Consider the following 19,074-nt stretch of genomic DNA (forward strand, 5'->3'; position numbering starts at 1 on the left):
AGTTGAAAGTAGAACTCACTTATGTTCTTGCTGTTTTTTCTGTTGCTAACTTGTTAAATGGCTGCATTGTGTTACTGTCTGGTATTTTAATTATCTCATTCTATGGCTTGTGTATACTGAGCTAGATTCTGTAAATGACACCCAAAGATAGGTGCTGAAATGATGAGCACTAAGCTAGTATTCTGTAAAGGGTGCTCTGCATAAAATGATCTTTACAGAATACTAGCTAAGGGCTTTTTTTTTTCTTTACAAAGCCATGCTAGCAACTTTTTGCGCAGCAAATGAGAGGAAGCCCATTCAGTTCCTACGGGCTTCCTATCACTTGCTGGCCGGGATTCGCTAGTGCGGCTTTGTAAAAGGGGCACTTGGAGAGGCATAATCCAACGGGGACAACCATCTCTAAGGACGCCCATCTCTAAGGACGTCCCGGCGAAGGGGCGGGGAAACCCGTATTATCGAAACAAGATGGGCGTCCATCTTTCGTTTCGATAATACGGTCGGGGATGCCCAAATTTCAACATTTAGGTCGACTTTAGAGATGGTCGACCTTAGAGATGGTCGTCTCCGGTTTTCGGCCATAATGGAAACCGAGGACGCCCATCTCAAAAAGAACCAAATCCAAGCCATTTGGTCATGGGAGGAGCCAGCATTCGTAATGCACTGGTCCCCCTGACATGCCAAGACACCAACCGGGCACCCTAGGGGGCACTGCAGTGGACTAACTGATGCACTAACTGAACGGAAAAAGCCCTTCTATTACCGATCCCTTAGCGATTCGGAAAGGAACGGGCATGCATGAAGGAAATCGCATGCAAATGAGCTGCTCATTTGCACATGATTTCCTTCCTAAGGAGGAGAAGCCAGTGCAGAGCAGCCAAGCATTATGCGTGGCTGCTCTGCACATACCAAAGAAGGCTTCATACATGCAGACAAGCTGCGTGTATAATAGCCATCTACAACCTTAGAAAAATACAAGTCCAAGTGAAAACGTCCAAGAGCTCGTCAGGGACGTCTTTTTTTTTTTTTTTAGAGTATGGGTGAAGGACGTCCTTCGCTATGCCTCCGTCCCTGTAACGGCAGTTGAGGACGTCCTTTGCTATGCCTCCGTCTCTGTGATGGCAGTTGAGGACGTCCAAAATGTGGATGTTTCTGTAAGAAGGACATCCATGCCTGCTATGCCTCTGACACCCCTTTTATTTATTTGGATTTTGGATCACAAGTAGCAGCAGTGGGATTTGAACTGGCTACCTCTGGATTGCAAGACCAGTACTCTAACCACTGGGCCACTCCTCCACTCCACTCCCTTGAAATATGGCTGTTTGTGTGTGTGTGTGGGGGGGGGGGGGAATTCAGGACGTCCAAAATGTTTGAAAGAAGGACATCCACGCCTTCGCTATGCCTCCGCTGACACACACATACCTCCCTTATCAGGGACCTGCATACTGCTGCGATGGACCTGAATATGACATTTCAGGCTGGCAAAAAAAGTTTTTAAAGTTGTTTTTTTGAGGGTGGTAGGGGGTTAGTGACCACTGGGGGAGTCAGGGGAGGTCATCCCCAATTCCCTCCGGTGGTCATCTGGTCAGTTCGGGCACCTGTTCGAGCCTTGGTCATGAAACAAACGGACCAAGTAAAGTCTGCCAAATGCTCATCAGGGATGCCCTTCTTTTTTCCATTATTGGCCGAGGACGCCCATCTCTTAATCACGCCCCAGTCCCGTCTTCGGTACTGTGCCGACATGCCCCCATGAACTTTGGTCGTCCCCGCGATGGAAAGCAGTTGTGGATGCCCAAAATCGGCTTTCGATTATGCCAATTTGAGCGCCCTTTTCTTTCAAAAATTCCCGTTAATGTGCATTTCACTCTTAATTTTGTGTGCGAGGATTTACGCCTGTGCCAAACTGATGGCAATAAGGTGTGCAAATACAGGTATTCTATAACATCACACCTTATTTCTGGGGATGCCCCTGATCAGCCCATGCCTACAACCCCTATGGAGCTGCATGCTATGAAATGTAGGCATGCATGTTATAGAATAGGGTGTAGGCCTGATCTATGCATAACTCCTAATTACTACAAAGTGCTTGTTTACAGCAGTTATTGATTGTTAGAGCCTAATAAGCTAATTAGTTTGCACATGGATTTGCAATCTGCACCCAAATTTGCACACCGAATTTATGGGCAACCTATACAGAATCCGGTAGATTGTGTCTTTATTATATGTTGGGGTGTTTTATGTTTCATTGTCGCTGACCTGGACAATCCCAGAAAGAAGGACTGAATAAGTGAACCATAGTGATTTTTAGGTGTATTCTGTAAAGTACACCTAAATTTTATAGAATAGGCTTCAATTTCCTCACATTATATAGAATACACTGAGCGCTAATGCACGTGACCAAATTTAGTTGTGGCCGTTTATGCTACATTTTACTTTGGCGTAAATCCCAATGCCTCAATTAGATGCAGAGCAGGTGCATTCTATAACAGCTCGCATAGATTTTCAAAACGCCCATGTCTTGCCCATGGTCACTCCCCCTTTTCAACTATGCGACTTAGAACTTGCGTGCACCACGTTAGAGAATACGCTTAGCGAGTTGTGCACATAAATCTTATTGTCAGTTAGTGCTGATAATTGCTTGTTATCATCCAATGGACGGCACTGATTAGCTAGTTAACCAATTCAGTTACACACGTTGCTATAGAATTTCCACACAGAAATTAAGGGATATATATTTAGAATCCGGCAGATTGTGGGTTAAACAGTGCTTATGAAATTGCTCAGGTTGCAGGTGGGTAAACGTTTGTGCTAACAGACTCGGGGTGGTAGATTTTCTGCATGTAAAACACATTTTGGTCTATATATTCCACCCAAAAACTCAATGCCAAAAAAAGCAGTATTCTATAAGCCTTGCTTAAAATTAGGTGCAGTTTATAGAATAGGCTTATGCCTAGGAATTGTGCCTAACTTTGGGTGTGGTCATTTGCACCAACTGAAATGTGGTGCAAATGTAGGCATATCCCTGTTGTTCTATAACAGCGCACGTTAATTTTAGGAATGATCCCTTTACACCCATGGTCCTCCCATTTCTCACCCTATTTTTTAGATCATGCTTAAATTTTAGGTGCAAATGTTAAAAGCCAGTTAGTGTCGCTAATTAGCTCACTATTCAATTATATTATGTGACTAAATTTGACGCATGCAATGTTTGGTGACTTTTATAGAATTAAGGGGTTCTTGTAGACACACCAAGATACTGACTAGTTGTTTGTGATCTGCATATCGGTGACAATGCGTATGTGTACATGCCCCGGAACAGGTATAAATTTGTATTGCCCTTTGTGCGCACTTGGTAATAGTTTTTTGAAGTCTATTTTTTAAAACAGCATAGAGGTACCTATGTTGGCTAGAAGCCCTGTTATGAAATTATCCCCTTTTCTCCAAATTCTATATATTGTGCCTTAATTTACATGCGGAAATTGAAACATATTCTACAACAATGCATACAACTTAATTGGTTAATGAGCTAATAAGTGCTGTTAATTGGATGTTAAACCAGCAATTATCAGCACTAATTGGCACTAAATAACATTTAAGCACACAACTTGCTAAACCTCCTATTTTCTATGCTGCACTAACGACTGCCGTGCGCTAATGCCGACACAGCCCATTGAATGGGCTGTAATGGCATTGCCGTGTGGCTCCCGCTAGCACGGCTTAGAAAACAGTGGAGTAAGTGTATTCTGTAATGTGATGTGCGTAAATTCCAAGTTGTATAGTTGAAAAGGGGGCATGGTTATGGGTGGGGAATGGGTGGGTCATGGGCGTTTCAGAAATCTATGCTCATTATTATAGAATACACCTGCTTTGTGCCCAATTTAGGTGTTTGGATTTAGGCCAAGTAAAACATGGCCCAAATGAACGCAACCAAATTTGGTCACATGGAGAGTGACTCGGCATATTCTATATACCATGTAAAAATTTAAGCCGATTCTATAAAATTTAGGCGTACTTTAGAGAATATGCCTAGGCATATTTTTTACTGCATAGATTTTTCAGCCGCCATATATAGAATCTAGCCCTTTGTGCATACTTTTTGCTGTAATGAGCGGCATTTGGATTTACATGCATTATGGAATAAAACACTTGCAGGTACATGTAAAAATATTTGGCACATTTGTGTGAGCTTCAGAGCAGGTGTAAATGTCTGTGCATACTTTGCAGGGGATAATTTTATAACGGCAGATATGTGTTTAAGTTTCAAATGTTTTAGAAAAGGAACTTGAAGTGGGAGGGGGCCAGAGTCCAAGATGGGGGGACACATTTTGGTCCACCACCCAGCTGCACCCCGCTCCGCCGCCTCGCTGCCCTGCTGCTCCCCACCATAGGAGCCAACTTTTCAAAATGATTGGGGGTGCTGAAATTTTTTTTTTTTACAGGCAGTGTCGTCCCCCCCCCCCCCCCCCCCCCCCCATACCTTAAAATTATATCTACTGCAGTCTTCACCTGGGCAGTGGCAGCGCCACTCATAGGCTGCCTGCAACCTACACCAGGACGTCTTCCCTGAACAGTCCCACCCCTCAATCCCCCTGTACTGTGCAAATATAAAGAGATGCAAATTTCAAAAACTGACATATTTCAATCACTATACTATAGGTTAACAAATACAAATAAAACAAAAAATGTAAAATATGATAATATCATTTAGTGGACTAAATACATTTTTCAATTAGCTTTCAAAGGCCAAAACCTCTTTCCTCAGGACAGGACAGTATACTGCTGTTATGGTATTCTGTACTGACACAAGAAAGGAGGGTTTGGTCTCCAAACATTAGTCAAAAATGTATTAAAATTAGTCCAGTAAACATTACTTCCATTTTCTGTATTTATTAACACAGCTACCACACTACTTTATCCTAAACTAAAAATAAAATTCATTTTTTCCTACCTTTGTGGTCTGGCCGTTTACTGTTTCTAATTGTGTTGGTCCCAGTCTCTTGTTTCTTCTTTCCTCAATCTTTAACTTTCCCCCCTTTCCATCCATCGTCTACCCCCTCTCTCCCCCTTTTCCTTCCAGCATCTGCCCCCTCTCTTCCCCCTTTCCATCCAGTATCTGCCCCCTCTCTCTCTCCTTTCCATCCTTCATCTGCCCCCTCTCTTCCCTCTTTCCATCCGGCGTCTATTTTCTCCATTCATGTGTAGTTTTTCTCCTCTTTTCCCTTTCCCTCATCTCTGTCAGTATGCCTCTCCTTCCTCTTTCTTCACGCCCCTCCATCCATATGCAACTCCTTCCTCTCTCTTCCCTCTCCTCCATCCATGTCCACCATTTTTTTTCTCTCCGCCCCTCCATCCATGTTCATCTCACTTCCTCTCTTCCCTCCCCGCCATCCATGTCCAGCATTTTCCCTCTCTCCCCTCCATCCATGTGCATCTCCTCCTGTCTTCCCTCCCCTCCATTCATGTCCATCATTTCTCCTGCCCTCCCCTGCATCCATGTACAGCAACTTTCATCTCTCCCCTGCCCTCCCATCCATCCATGTTCAGCGACTCTCCTCTCTCCCCTGCCCTCCCCTGTATCCATTTCCAGCAACTCTCCTCTCTCCCCTGCCCTCTCCTGCATCTATGTCCAGCAACTCCCCTGCCCTCCCCTGTATCCATGTTCAGCAAATCTCCTCTCTCCCCTGCCCCCTGCCCTCCCCTGTATCCATGTTCAGCAAGTCTCCTCTCTCCCCTGCCCCATGCCCTCCCCTGTATCCATGTTCAGCAAGTCTCCTCTCTCCCCTGCCCCATGCCCTCCCCTGTATCCATGTTCAGCAAGTCTCCTCTCTCCCCTGCCCCATGCCCTCCCCTGTATCCATGTTCAGCAAGTCTCCTCTCTCCCCTGCCCTCCCCTGTATCCATGTTCAGCAACTCTCTTCTCTCCCCTGCCCCATGCCCTCCCCTGTATCCATGTTCAGCAAGTCTCCTCTCTCCCCTGCCCCCTGCCCTCCCCTGTATCCATGTTCAGCAAGTCTCCTCTCTCCCCTGCCCCATGCCCTCCCCTGTATCCATGTTCAGCAAGTCTCCTCTCTCCCCTGCCCTCCCCTATATCCATGTTCAGCAACTCTCTTCTCTCCCCTGCCCCATGCCCTCCCCTGTATCCATGTTCAGCAAGTCTCCTCTCTCCCCTGCCCTCCCCTGCATCCATGTTCAGCAACTCTCCTCTCTCCCCTGCCCTCCCCTGTATCCATGTTCAGCAACTCTCCTCTGTCCCCTGCCCTCCCCTGTATCCATGTTCAGCAACTCTCCTCTCTCCCCTGCACCCATGTTCAGCAACTCTCCTCCCTCCCCTGTCCCCTGCCCTCCCCTGTATCCATGTTCAGCAACTCTCCTCTCTCCCCTGCCCCCCCCCCCGTATCCATGTTCAGCAACTTTTCTCTCTCCCCTGCCCCCTGCCCTCCCCTGTATCCATGTTCAGCAACTCTCCACTCTCCCCTGTCCTCCCCTGTATCCATGTTCAGCAACTCTCCTCTCTCCCCTGCCCCCTGCCCTCCCCTGTAGTCATGTTCAGCAACTCTCCTCCCTCCCCTGTCCCCTGCCCTCCCCTGTATCCATGTTCAGCAACTCTTCTCTCTCCCCTGTCCCCTGCCCCCTGCCCAGCATCAATGTTCAGCGATTTCTTCCCTGCCCTACCTCTTAAAACTAATTTTACCTGACTGAACGAAAGAAGCAAAGTACAGCCGGCTCCGTCTTCACCTTTCTTCTTCCCTCTCAGCTGTGGTCACGCCCTCATTTCCTGTTTACACAAGGGCAGGAGCACAGCTGAGAGGGAAGAAGAAAGGTGAAGACGGAGCATGTACTCTGCTTCTTTCACTGCCGTTCAGTCACCTAAAATTAGTTTTAAGCGCTGGCTGAGCGGCAGGAAAGCAAGGAGGGCAGGTTTAAAAATATTGGGGGTGCTTGAGCACCCACAGCACCCACGGAGTCGGCGCCTATGCTCCCCACCCACCCACTGCCGCTGCTGTACATCTTGGCTGGCGAGGATCCCTGACCCCCATCAGCTGAAGCACTGCTGCCACAAATACCTTGTAGTTGCAAAAATCTCAGAAAGGTGGTATATCAAGTCCCATTTCCCTTTATAGAAGTGTACTTAACGCCAATTCCCACGCCTAGTTTAGGCACCAGACTTACGCCTACTGAAACCTGGTGTAAATGGTGGTGGCCAAGATAGACACGCTGAGGCCTTATTCTATAACTACGCACACAGCCTTTCAGAACATCCCTGTCACACCCATGGCCACACATCCTTTTAATTTATGCGCTAGTATAGTTAGGCACTATGCCTTATAGAATAGCATACAGCCTGATGCATGTGCAAATTTTAATGAGTGCAAATTAACTTCAATAATTGGTTGCTAGCAGCCAATTGTTGATAGTTAAGGGAAAGGGAAATGGGACTTGATATACCGCCTTTCTGTGGTATTTTGCAACTACATTCAAAGCGGTTTACATATATACAGGTACTTATTTTTTTGTACCTGGGGCAATGGAGGGTTAAGTGACTTGCCCACAGTCACAAGGAGCTGCAGTGGGAATCGAACCCAATTCCCCAGGATCAAAGTCCGCTGCACTAACCACTAGGCTAGACAATTCATTTGCACACGCATCTAGGCGCCATTTAGGGGAAAATGTTGACCTTGTACTCTAAAGATCAGCTTTAAGGATTGCAAAATTGTTTCTGGACCTGAAAATAGTCAAGCTATGGTTGATGAAATGAAATCTTTTGCCAAGAAATCTTCTTCATGGGAACCAGTTTTTAGTTTGGGACAGATAGTCCAAATTTTCCCATTAGTTTATAACTCCTACTGTCCTCAGGAGTTTGTGCTGAGAATGTGCATAGATTTTGCAAGCTTGAGCATGGGAAAGAGGCTTGTGTCAAAACATCTTTGAGATAAAGCATAACCTATGGGCCTATCTTACATTATGCATAGCAGCTGTTGTAGGAATGGATTACACTTCCTCAAGTGCCGGGAGTAAGATACTGTTTCATTCCAGTATGTTATTAGTTAATAGCTCCCAAATTACCTCAATAACTCTAAATTCATTAAACCCCTGATGACAGTATGCAGTGTAAGAACACAGAAGCCAGATGCAGCATTAAATGACTTGGGGGGGGGGGGAGTCCTTTTACAAAGCTACAGTAAAAAGGTCCCTGCGGTAGTGGCAGGGGGCATTTTTGCTACACACTGTGGCCCTTTTTACCACAGCGGGTCAAAAAAAAAAGCTGAAAATAGCCACGGCCATGTGGTAAGATTGCTCTTACCACGAGGTTGTGAGGGAGGAGCCTTTACCACCACCCATTGAGGTGGTGGTAAGGGCTCCCATGTTAACCCAGTGGTAGTGAGCAGCACTGCCTGATACCGCCATTTAAAAAAAACACAGGCTGATTTTTCCTAGCATGGGAAATGGCCCAAGTTGAGCTGGAACTACCGCCGGCACCCGTGTTGGGCCAGAAGTAGCTCCAGATTAGCGTGCGATAAGCCCGCACTGGGCTTACCACCGCTTTGTAAAAGGACCCCTTGGTTACACAGTAACAGTGAAAGAGAGAACATGACTGCATGTCACAATAAGACAATAGCACCAAATGCGGCTGTTAGAAATGCTCTTACTTTGCTGGATTTGCTTTTAGGTTCTAGTCTTTTGTTTTTCGTTGTGTTTTTCTCTCTCTGTATGTGTATGAATTTACTGCTACTGAGAGTTGACAGGTTATCAGGCTTATTTTCGAAAGAGAAGGGCGGCCATCTTTTGACACAAATCGGAAGATGGGCGTCCTTCTCCCAGGGTCGTCCAAATCGGCATAATCGAAAACCAATTTTGGGCGTCCCCAATGGGGACGTGTCAGAGGCACAGTGAAGGCGGGAATTGGACGTGCCTAACACATGGGCATCCACGACCCATAATCGATAAAAGAAGGGCATCCCTGACAAGCACTTGGACGACTTTACTTGGTCCTTTTTTTTGTTACAACCAAGCCATGAAAAGGTGCCCGAATGACCAGATGACCACCAGAGGGAATCGGGGATTACCTACTACTACTACTATTTAGCATTTTTATAGTGCTACAAAGCGTACGCAGCGCTGCACAAACATAGAAGAAAGACAGTCCTTGCTCATAGAGCTTACAATCTAATAGACAAAAATAAAGCAAGCAAATCAATTAATGTGTAGAGGAAAGAGGAGAGGAGGGTAGGTGGAGGCGAGTGGTTACATGTGGTTACAAGTCAAAAGCAATGTTAAAGAGGTGGGTTTTCAAGCTACATTTAAAGATGGTCAAGGATGGGGCAAGACGTAGGGGCTCAGGAAGTCTATTCTGGTCACTAACCCCCTCCCACCTTCAAAAAAAATTATTTAAAAATATTTTTTGCCAGCCTCAAATGTCACATTCAGGTCCATTGCAGCAGTATGCAGGTCCCTGGAGCAGTTTTAATGGGTGCAGTGCACTTCAGACAGGTGGACCCAGGCCCATCCCCCCCCCCCCCACTTGTTACACTTGTGATGGTAAATGTGAGCCCTCCAAAACCCACCAGAAACCCACTGTACCCACATCTAGGTGCCCCTTCACCCATAAGGGTTATGGTAGTGGTGTACAGTTGTGGGTAGTGGGTTTGGGGGGGCTCAGCACACACGGTAAGGGAGCTATGCACCTGGGAGCAATTTGTGAAGTCCACTGCAGAGCCCCCTAGGGTGCCCGGTTGGTGTCCTGGTATGTCAGGGGGGGCAATGCACTATGAATGCTGGCTCCTCCCACGACCAAAGGACTTGGATTTGGTCGTTTCTGAGATGGGTGTCCTCGGTTTCCATTATCGCCGAAAATCAGAAACAACCAAGTCTAAGGACGACCATCACTAAGGTCGACCTGAATTTCCAGATTTGGGCATCGCCGACCGTATTATCGAAACAAAAGATGGACGTCCATCTTGTTTCAATAATACGGGTTTCCACGCCCCTTCACTTAGGCGTCCCTTTCGATTATGCCCCTCTATGAGTCCTAAAATAGTGCTGACCTCTGTTTACCCACAACACCAGCCCAATAAAGTTTTCCCCCACTGAGCTGATAAAGCAACCACGCTAACAAGTTATTTTATCTAGATAAGTTAGAATACAGTTAAAACTGTATAGGTTTAGGATCCAAGATGGCGGAATGAACCTGACGCTGATCTCCGCGCTCCTCGACAAGCTTTGAGAATTCTTGCTCTCTTTCTTCGTTATGCCGAACCGCAGAGGGAAATCGGCTGCCGCTGTTCCCCCAAGCCGATCTACTACTCAGGTTTCGGGTACTTTAGATACCTTTTTACGGAGATCTGGAGTTCAACAGCGGTCGGAGAATGGCACACTTGTGACGCCTGGAATAGGTGGAAGTTCCGAGACGCCGCTAGTGCATGACATCTCTCTTAGTCCCGACCAGCGTGCTCGCCCCCCGCAACCCCTGGGCGTCTCTCCCCCGGCGGCGGCGGCGTCTCCTCTGCAAGCCGGATGTGTTTTAGCAGCGGAGCAACGGGAGAACACAATATTCTTGCTGGAGGATACGAGTGTGGAAGGGAACTCTATCCCCTCTTTAGCCCAGGAATCTATATCTTTGTCTGCGGGATCCCCTCTGAGATTAACGGGAATGCAACCTGTAAGTACTTCAGCTGAAGGGCAGCAGACTTTAAGCACTTTAGCGTTTTTAGAAGTTAAACCACCAGAAGTGACCCTGGACAGTCTATGGCTTCTGATAGTTAATCTAGGAAAAGTTATATGTCCTCAAGTTCAAGTATTAGAATCTCGAGTAAAGAAATTAGAAGAAACAGTTGTTGCCGCGGAAACAGAAAGGAAGGATATATTAAAGAAGGAAAAAAATCAACTAGAACTTACAGAAAAAAATACAAGAGACACAAACAACTTTAATTAAAGACTGTATTAATATGAGACAGAAGATTGAGTCTCTGGAGAATTCCCAAAGGGCTAATAATTTGAGATTTTTAAATTTCCCTATGGCAATTATGACTGCGCCTAGAGAACTGTTGAAAAAATATTTCAAAGACTCTTTGGGGATGCCGGAGGACTCTCTTCCTCCTTTAATTTAAGCATATTATTTACCAACTAAAATGCCTGGAAATACTTCAGATCAACCATTAGATGTTTCCGCTGCATTAGAGGCTCCAACTGTTGAATTAGTGTCTCCAGCAACATTATTGGTAACAGTTGCCTTTCCTCCAGATAAAGCGTGGATTATGAGACAATTCTTCAAAAATAAAGATAAAGAATTTATGGGTTTAAAAATACGTATATTTCCTGATGTTTCTAAGGAAACACAAAGAAGACGTAGACAATTTTTGCTCTTAAAACCAGGTGTCCTTCAGTTGGGAGCTACCTTTTACCTACGTTACCCTTGTAAGTGCGTAGTTTGTTACCAGTCAGTGAAGTATGTTTTCTATGAATCCTCACAATTTACAGAATTTCTCGTTACCAGAAGAGTTTGAGATCTTTAGGGAATATAGAGCTATGATTGAAATAGGAACTCTTTGTTTAGTCAGGTTTAATAATTCTCAATATTATATTCTTCTTTATTTTCCACATGTGTAATTCTTGGATCACAAAACTGAGGACTCGAGTGTACTTATCTGTTAACTCTTAATTGTGAATTAAGGATGTATTTGTTTTTTTCTTCTCTGTTTCTTTGATGAAGTACCTTTTCTGTTCAAGATGTAAAGCTTGATGAATAATGTAAAAATTATAAAAAAATAAAAAAAAACTGTATAGGTTTAATTCTGGAGGAAGTATCAAAGTTCAACATTGTGATGACTTCTTATACCTACTGACATCCACCTTTTCAACCTGATTTACTGAACCTACTGAAGGATTACTTTAATTGAAGAGAGGGCTTGGCAAAGGTGATTTTTAAAAGCAGGGCCATCCTTCGGAAAATATCTTATTCCAGAATTGTACACAAATGTAAGAAATCATATAGGTGATTCAAAAATCAAAAGAGACTTTATAGTTTATTTATCATTTGATATACCGCAGTTGCAACAGAATTGGTCATAGCGGTGCAAAGTAAAATATAAATTAAAAAATTATTAGAATGAAACGTCATCAAGGACAGGAGGTATACACACCAGTGGGGAGCGGGCATTGAAGAACCTGAGACCACGGATGCAGGGAAAGGAGCTAAAAATTAGGAGGTGTCGAGATTGAAACTAAAGGCCAAATGATAAAAATGTGAGTTGGCAATGGAACCCTCCTTTGCCAAATGTATGATTCAGACCAAATTATTGGAGTGAAGCATGAATGCAATAAGCATTTTGATGTTATGAGGCTTTCTGCTAGTGCAGCTGCTTTGAGTTTCCTGTCACCCTGCTATGTGTTGCCCTCCTTAGGGACAGGTGAGAAATCCCCTTTTTTATGCAGTGGAGCATGATTTATGTCCAGGGTTCTTAATAGGGTGCTGAAAAGTGAACTGAGGCCACCAGTTTTACAGTATTTAATAAAATCTGCAGTTGGCAACTATGATATTTATTTATTTATTTATTATTAGGATTTATTTACTGCCTTTTTGAAGGAATTCACTCAAGGCGGTGTACAGTAAGACTAGCTCAAACATGAGCAATAGGCAATTACAGCAGTAAAAATATTCAAATAACAATACAAAGTATGGCATAGTATACTACTTAACCAAAGTATGTGTTTAAATTAAGGGCCACTGGTTTCTTATTTTAATTCTTTTTGTATTTACCATGTAAATACAAGACCACATGGTAAATACAATAAGAATTAAAATAGTATACTACTTACAATGTCAACACAATACGTAATAGAACATTATAATTGATAGTAAAGTATATAAGCAAAGATGGAAATATAGATAGGTAAGAAAGTAGGAAGTCGCACATGAGGTCAGAGAGATGGTTAAATATTATCTCAGCCAGGGTAGGAGTGGATAAACATGTCTTGCTGCATGTCCTTAGATTTGTGGATGGGAATAACTGGGTAGACTGGGGGGTGATATTCAAAAGATCTAGACACCTAACTTTAAAGTTAAGGAGGTAATTCTGAAAAGGTCACCTAAGGTTAGGCGCAGTTATGGGCCTAACTTTAGGCGTGGACATTTATGCTAGCACAATGGTTGGTGTAAATGCTCGCACCTAACTGTTGAAAGTTAAGAGTGCAATTGATAGTATTCTGTAATCTGTGCATGTAAGTGCTGGGCACGCCCTTTCCCTGCATATGCCAATGGCCACACCCCTAGCTGTTGTTTACTAAAGGATTATGCAGTAAGGTTACAGAATATCAACTAAGGGCAGTTACATGTGTAAGTGCAAAATAGTCCCAATTAACTTCAATTATAGCCATTTATTGATTGCTAATGCCAATGAGCACCTAATTTAACAATTAAGTTACACATATGGGAAGATTCTATATATGGCGCCTAAAAATCCATGCAGAAAAATTTCCACCCAAGTGTATTCTATAAACCACGCTTGGATTTAGGCGGGGTATATAGAATATGCTTAGGTGGCAATCATAGCGCCTAAATCTACACACTTCCATTTACACCAATGGAGTGAAGGAGTTGTCTAGTGGTTAGTGCAGCGGACTTTGATCCTGGGAACTGGGTTTAATTCCCACTGCAGCTCCTTGTGACTCTGGACCAGTCACTTAACCCTCCATTACCCTAGTTAAAATAAGTACCTGTATATACTATGCAAACCACATTGAATATAGTTGCAAAAACCACAGACAGGCAGTATATTAAGTCCCATTCCCTTTCCCCTTTCCAATGAAAACATGGTATAAATCCCAGCACAGATGGTCATAATCTATAACTACACGCATACATTTCAAAACACCCATGACCACACCCATTTTTGTCTGCACTCATTAGAAGTTAGGTGCAGTTCGTTACAGAATACGCTTAGCGAGTTGTGCAGATAAATTCTAATTGCCAATTAGCGCTCATTACTTGTTATGTGATGTTATCAACACTAATTAGCTTGTTAAGCCAATTAAGTTACATGCGCTGTTATAGAATCTGCTTGGAATTTGGTGCAGATCTCTAGGTGCACTATATAGAATCCAGGGGATGGGGGGATTCTATATATGGCACCTAAAAAATCCACATAGAAAACATTTTTGCCTAAGCATATTCTATAAATGGTGCCTAGATTTAGGTGCGGTATATAGAATACATAAAGTTGATATCCGAGTCCCTAAAACTATGCACGTCCATTTACACTAATGAAAACATGTTTAAATCCCGGCTCATAGATGTAGGCGCACTGAGCCATATTCTATAACTATGTGCGTACATTTTGGAATGGCCATGAAATGCCCATTTCCCCACCCATAACCATGCCACCTTTTGGCTGTACACATTAGAAGTTAGGCGCACTGCATTACAGAATACTCTTAGCGAGTTGTGTATGCAAATTCTAATTATTGCCAATTAGTGCTCGTTATTTATTTATTTGTAGCATTTGTATCCCTCATTTTCCCAACAATTTGCAGGCTCAATGTGGCTTACATTTGCCGTAATGGCGGTTGCCATTTCCGGGTAACAGAATTACAAATGGTAATGTGTTAAGTTGCATACATACATGGTAACATACATGTAACATAACATACGTGAACAGATCATGGTATAGATATATATCATGTGCATATATATGTTAAGGAAGAATAAATTATGGTAATACATGAAAGTTCCTGAGTAAGAATTTGGAAGAATAAATTATTGCTTGTGAGTGCTGTTATCAGCACTGATTAGCTTGTTAAGCCAATTTAAGTTAGGCGCGTTGTTACAGAATTCGCTTGGATTTTAGCACGGATCTCTAGGTGCACTATATAGAATCCGGGGGATAACTTGTGCATGCAATTTTGCACGCTAAGGGGTGAATTCCATATATGGTACCAAAAAAGGCACTATTCTATAAGCCACACTTAAAGTTAGGTGCTGTTTATAGAATAGCGTTTACGCACAGGAATCGCATCTAACTTTAGGCGTGGCCATTGAAACATGCAAATCTTCATGCCTAAATTAGGCACCATTCTCCCTTATTCTATAACTATACATGTTAATTTTAGGAATGCTTCCGTTCCACCTATGACCCTCCCATTTCCACGCCCCCTTTTTAAACCTGCACATAAAAATTAAGCACAGACCCCCGCGCCTAAGTTTACACACGTATATTCCAATTAGATCTAATTAGTGCCAATAATTGCTTGTTAACAAGCCAATTGGCACTAATTAGCTTGCTCAATTAAATTGCACTTGCAGATTGGGCACATGCCTACATTTGCGTGTGCAACTTGTAGCGACTTTTATAGAATTCGGGGGTATGAGTAAAATTGGGTGCACTAGATTACAGAATTAGGGCGTAAATATTTGGATCTGCCCAAATGATCTTCTCCTCCTCCTCCTCACCAACAGAGCATCTGCTTGGGTGTTTGGATTTAGTTGTCTACAAAAATAGACAGGGATGGCAGCCAGGGACAGGGGCTCAGCACTTATGTCCAGCTCTGGGTACCTAATTTAGGAGAATTAATAACTGGCCTGAACATAGAAGCCTCAGTTTTAAGATCCTAGAGTTCAGTGCCTATTTCGGCCCAAAACTTCCTAAAATTGACTAAAAATAAGCACTTAGCCTCAGTGCCTACATATGAGGTGTTCACAAATCTTTGAATATAGATGTCTACCTAATTCTCTGCATGGAGAACATACACACATACCTTCTTGATAGATGCAAATGAATGCATTTAATTTTGCGTGTCACTGGGGCCTCCCTTATCCAGAAAGGCACATGGTCTTGTTGACACTTGTTGAGATGGAGCAAAATGTGTTCTCTGTCTTCTGCCAACTGGTATGGAGAAATTTTGTAGGAAATGAGCTGGGGAACAGTGATGTACAGTTTGAAAACTAAGAAAATAAACATCCACTGTGTTCTTTATAGTGATTTATGAAGAGTAAACCATCTTAAGCTTATATATTTTTTGCTTTTCTAGGGTACAAGTAGAATTCTATGTAAACGAGAACACCTTTAAAGAACGACTCAAGCTTTTTTTCATCAAAAACCAAAGATCAAGTAAGTATTGAAGCTCAGGTGCTGCTTGCAGTCACGCATTCTGTGTGATTGAAAGTTCTTGTGTTTTCACCTTTGTAACAAGAGGAACCTGAGCCATTTATTTTGCATGCTTCAGTCTGATGTCTGTAGGTTAGTGCATGACTCCATGGAGGATGGCTGGCTAACTCAGAGGCCTCTTTGCTAAGCTTCAGTAAAATGGTGCTGAAAGTGTCATTTTAAAGTTGTTTTTAACAATTCTGTGAGATTTGCTAACCTGGGGAACACAAGTATTTAGCAAAGTGTCACGTATAAAGCAAATGTCACCAGGCTATTTCCCCTTGTCTAGCACCTAAATATTAAAAAAAAAAGTGTCCTCTATTAAGCTTCACCCCCAGTCTCCAAACACCTCCCTACTCTGACCTACTCAGAGTACCCCAGAAGCCATGGCGATGAAAAGACAGGGACAGGGGTGTAGCCAGACAACAGATTTTAGGTGGACCTAGGCAAAAAGTGGGTGGGCACCAAGTGTTCTCCCCCCCCCCCCCCCCCCCCTCCCAACAACCACTCAAAAAATATCTCAGCTGGTGGGAAAACGCTTCTTTTTACCTTGGCAGTCTCCAGCAGGCATGCACTGAAAACTAAACATTCGCAGGTGTCGGTATCATGGAGAGTAGCGTTTTCATTACCATCAGGGGGAAGACTTCAGCTGACAGAACTTGGGATCCCCACCAGCTACTGTTAAATGTATGTTACTGTTGGGTGGGCCTGAACCCTAAGTGGATGGGCCCTGGCCCACCCAGGCCCACCTGTGCCTACGTCACTGGACAGGAATAATTTCCACTCAGCTCTTCCCTTGCCATTGCTGTAATGAGAAATGCTACTGTTGCAGAGCAGTTCATTTTCATACCAAGGACTAGCTCAGTGCCTGAAGAATATTTGCATTCTGCTGTGTTCTGACACAGTTCACTATACCTCAAGTTAACTTTCTCAGGGTCATGCAGAATGCAAAGATTTTCTGTGCAGTGCATGTTAACACAGGTTCCATTATTTCTTATTCATGTATAATGTGTGAAAATTTGCATTACCGCAGGCTGCAACTTGATAACTAAATTATTTAATGTGTTCTTTCAATCTCTTTTGTCACTCTTTTGCTGTCCTATGCATTTGGAAGTGAGAAAGTGTTTTGATGATATATTGTGAACCCATGAACATGGAGATGTTCAGGTGGGAACAGGGGTGGCCCAAGGCAACCTGCTGCCTGAGGCAGGGATGAAATGGCCACCTGGCCCCCTAGAATCACACCCCCTCCCCCAGTCTAACATGTTTCCACACTCTCTGCCAACTCCTTCCCACCCACCCCAGTTGCGGTCTAGCATCTCTCCCCCCCCCCCCCCTCCCCGAGCCTACCTTCTTTTGTTGCTGTTTTCAAAAGTCGGAGGCAGCAACAATCCCCATACGCTGCCCTGCCGCCGGTACCGACATCTCCTCTGTACTGCAGTCCAACTCCAAGGAAAGGGGAAGTTATATCAGAGGGGAGATGGCGGTGCTGGTGGCAGGGCAGCGTATAGGGATCACTGCCACTGCCAACTTTTGAAAAACAAAAAAAGAAGATTGGCTATGGAAGGAAGTTGAGGAAGGAAGGGGGAAAGATGACGCTCCATAATCAGTGCTTCCTGAGGCCCCCACCTCAGTTGGCCTAATGGTAGGGCAGCCACTGGGTGGGACATACTGAATTCCAACAGTATTGTAGGAAAGGCGATGCTGACAAAAGAGCCTTTTGAAAAATACCTCTGGGGTGGACATGTATTTGCTGACACATGTAGTGGGTTAAAATGAGCAGCATGAGCCCAGCAGTTTCCTAGTGGAAGTGATGCCACTTTTACATGTAGCTACCTCATTTCACAATGATTCAGTAGTGAGGCCACAATTAGAATTTTGGAGGTGGAAATAAACAGTGGGTGACTAAGGAGAACAACTCTCTTAATCCCTCGTGTAAAATTCCAGGCCAAAACGAGCACTTTTTAAACATCTATGCATGCTTCCGAGCTGTGCAAAACCCCAATGGGGAATTTTTTTGTCAAATACACATGTATTCTGTGTGTAAAATGGGGAATACATATGCTCCACAACCCCCCATGAAATCTCTGTATGGTGTGGATCTCCACGTATAAATCATGGCTATCTGAAAATGTCATGTACACCTGTTTGCAATCACATGAAATGCGTCTAAAACAAGAAAGACAATTCTATTGGCCGGCATCTACATTTAGGCATATTGGACTAGATTCTACATATGGCGCCTAAAACATTGGTGCCAATAAAAACTTTATTTAGTGCTATTTTATAAACCTCGCCTAAAGTTAGGCATAGTTTATAGAATACGCATAGGGCTAGATTCTGTGTATGGTGTCTGAAAAATCTGTGTGGTAAAAAATATGCCTAGGCGTATGCTCTACAGCACGCCTAAATTTCATAGACTAGGCTTAAATTTCCATGCAGTATATAGAATATGCCGAGCACCTCTTCACACGACCAAATTTGGTCACATCCATTTAGGCCATGTTTTACTCAGTATAAATCCCGACGTCTAATTTAGGTGCAGAGCAGGTGTATTTATTTATTTATGTATTTATTTGTAGCATTTGAATCCCACATTTTCCCACCTATAGTGCACATAGATTTTAGAAACGCCCACGACCCATCCATTCCATGCTCATAACCATATTCCCTTTACCACATTACAGAATACGCTTAGCAAGTTGTGCGCGTAAATCTGAATTAATGCAAATTAGTGCAAATAATTGCTTGTTAGCATCCAATTAACAGCGCTGATTAGCTAGTTAACCAATTAAGTTACGCGCATTGTTGTAGAATACTCTTCAATTTCCACACAGAAATTAAGGCATGATATATAGAATTTGGAGGATAATGCCTATTCCTGCAACTATATTTAGTTGCGGCCATTTACGCCAACTAAAACCTGGTGTGAAAGCACAGG

General features: G+C 43.6%; 1 protein-coding gene across 2 annotated transcripts in view; it reads left to right on the top strand.

Annotated features, from left to right (window-relative positions):
• Window positions 1-19,074, top strand: part of KCNT1 (potassium sodium-activated channel subfamily T member 1) — a 418,934-nt gene that overhangs the window by 199,324 nt on the left and 200,536 nt on the right. For both annotated transcript variants that reach the window (XM_030207584.1, XM_030207586.1), the window contains one exon: window positions 16,018-16,097. In XM_030207584.1, coding sequence (XP_030063444.1) covers window positions 16,018-16,097 — 80 coding nt within the window. The remainder of the gene's footprint in view (window positions 1-16,017; window positions 16,098-19,074) is intronic.

The sequence above is a fragment of the Microcaecilia unicolor genome, chromosome 6 (genome assembly GCF_901765095.1).
Source record: "Microcaecilia unicolor chromosome 6, aMicUni1.1, whole genome shotgun sequence".
In the NCBI taxonomy this organism is placed as follows: Eukaryota; Metazoa; Chordata; class Amphibia; order Gymnophiona; family Siphonopidae; genus Microcaecilia; species Microcaecilia unicolor.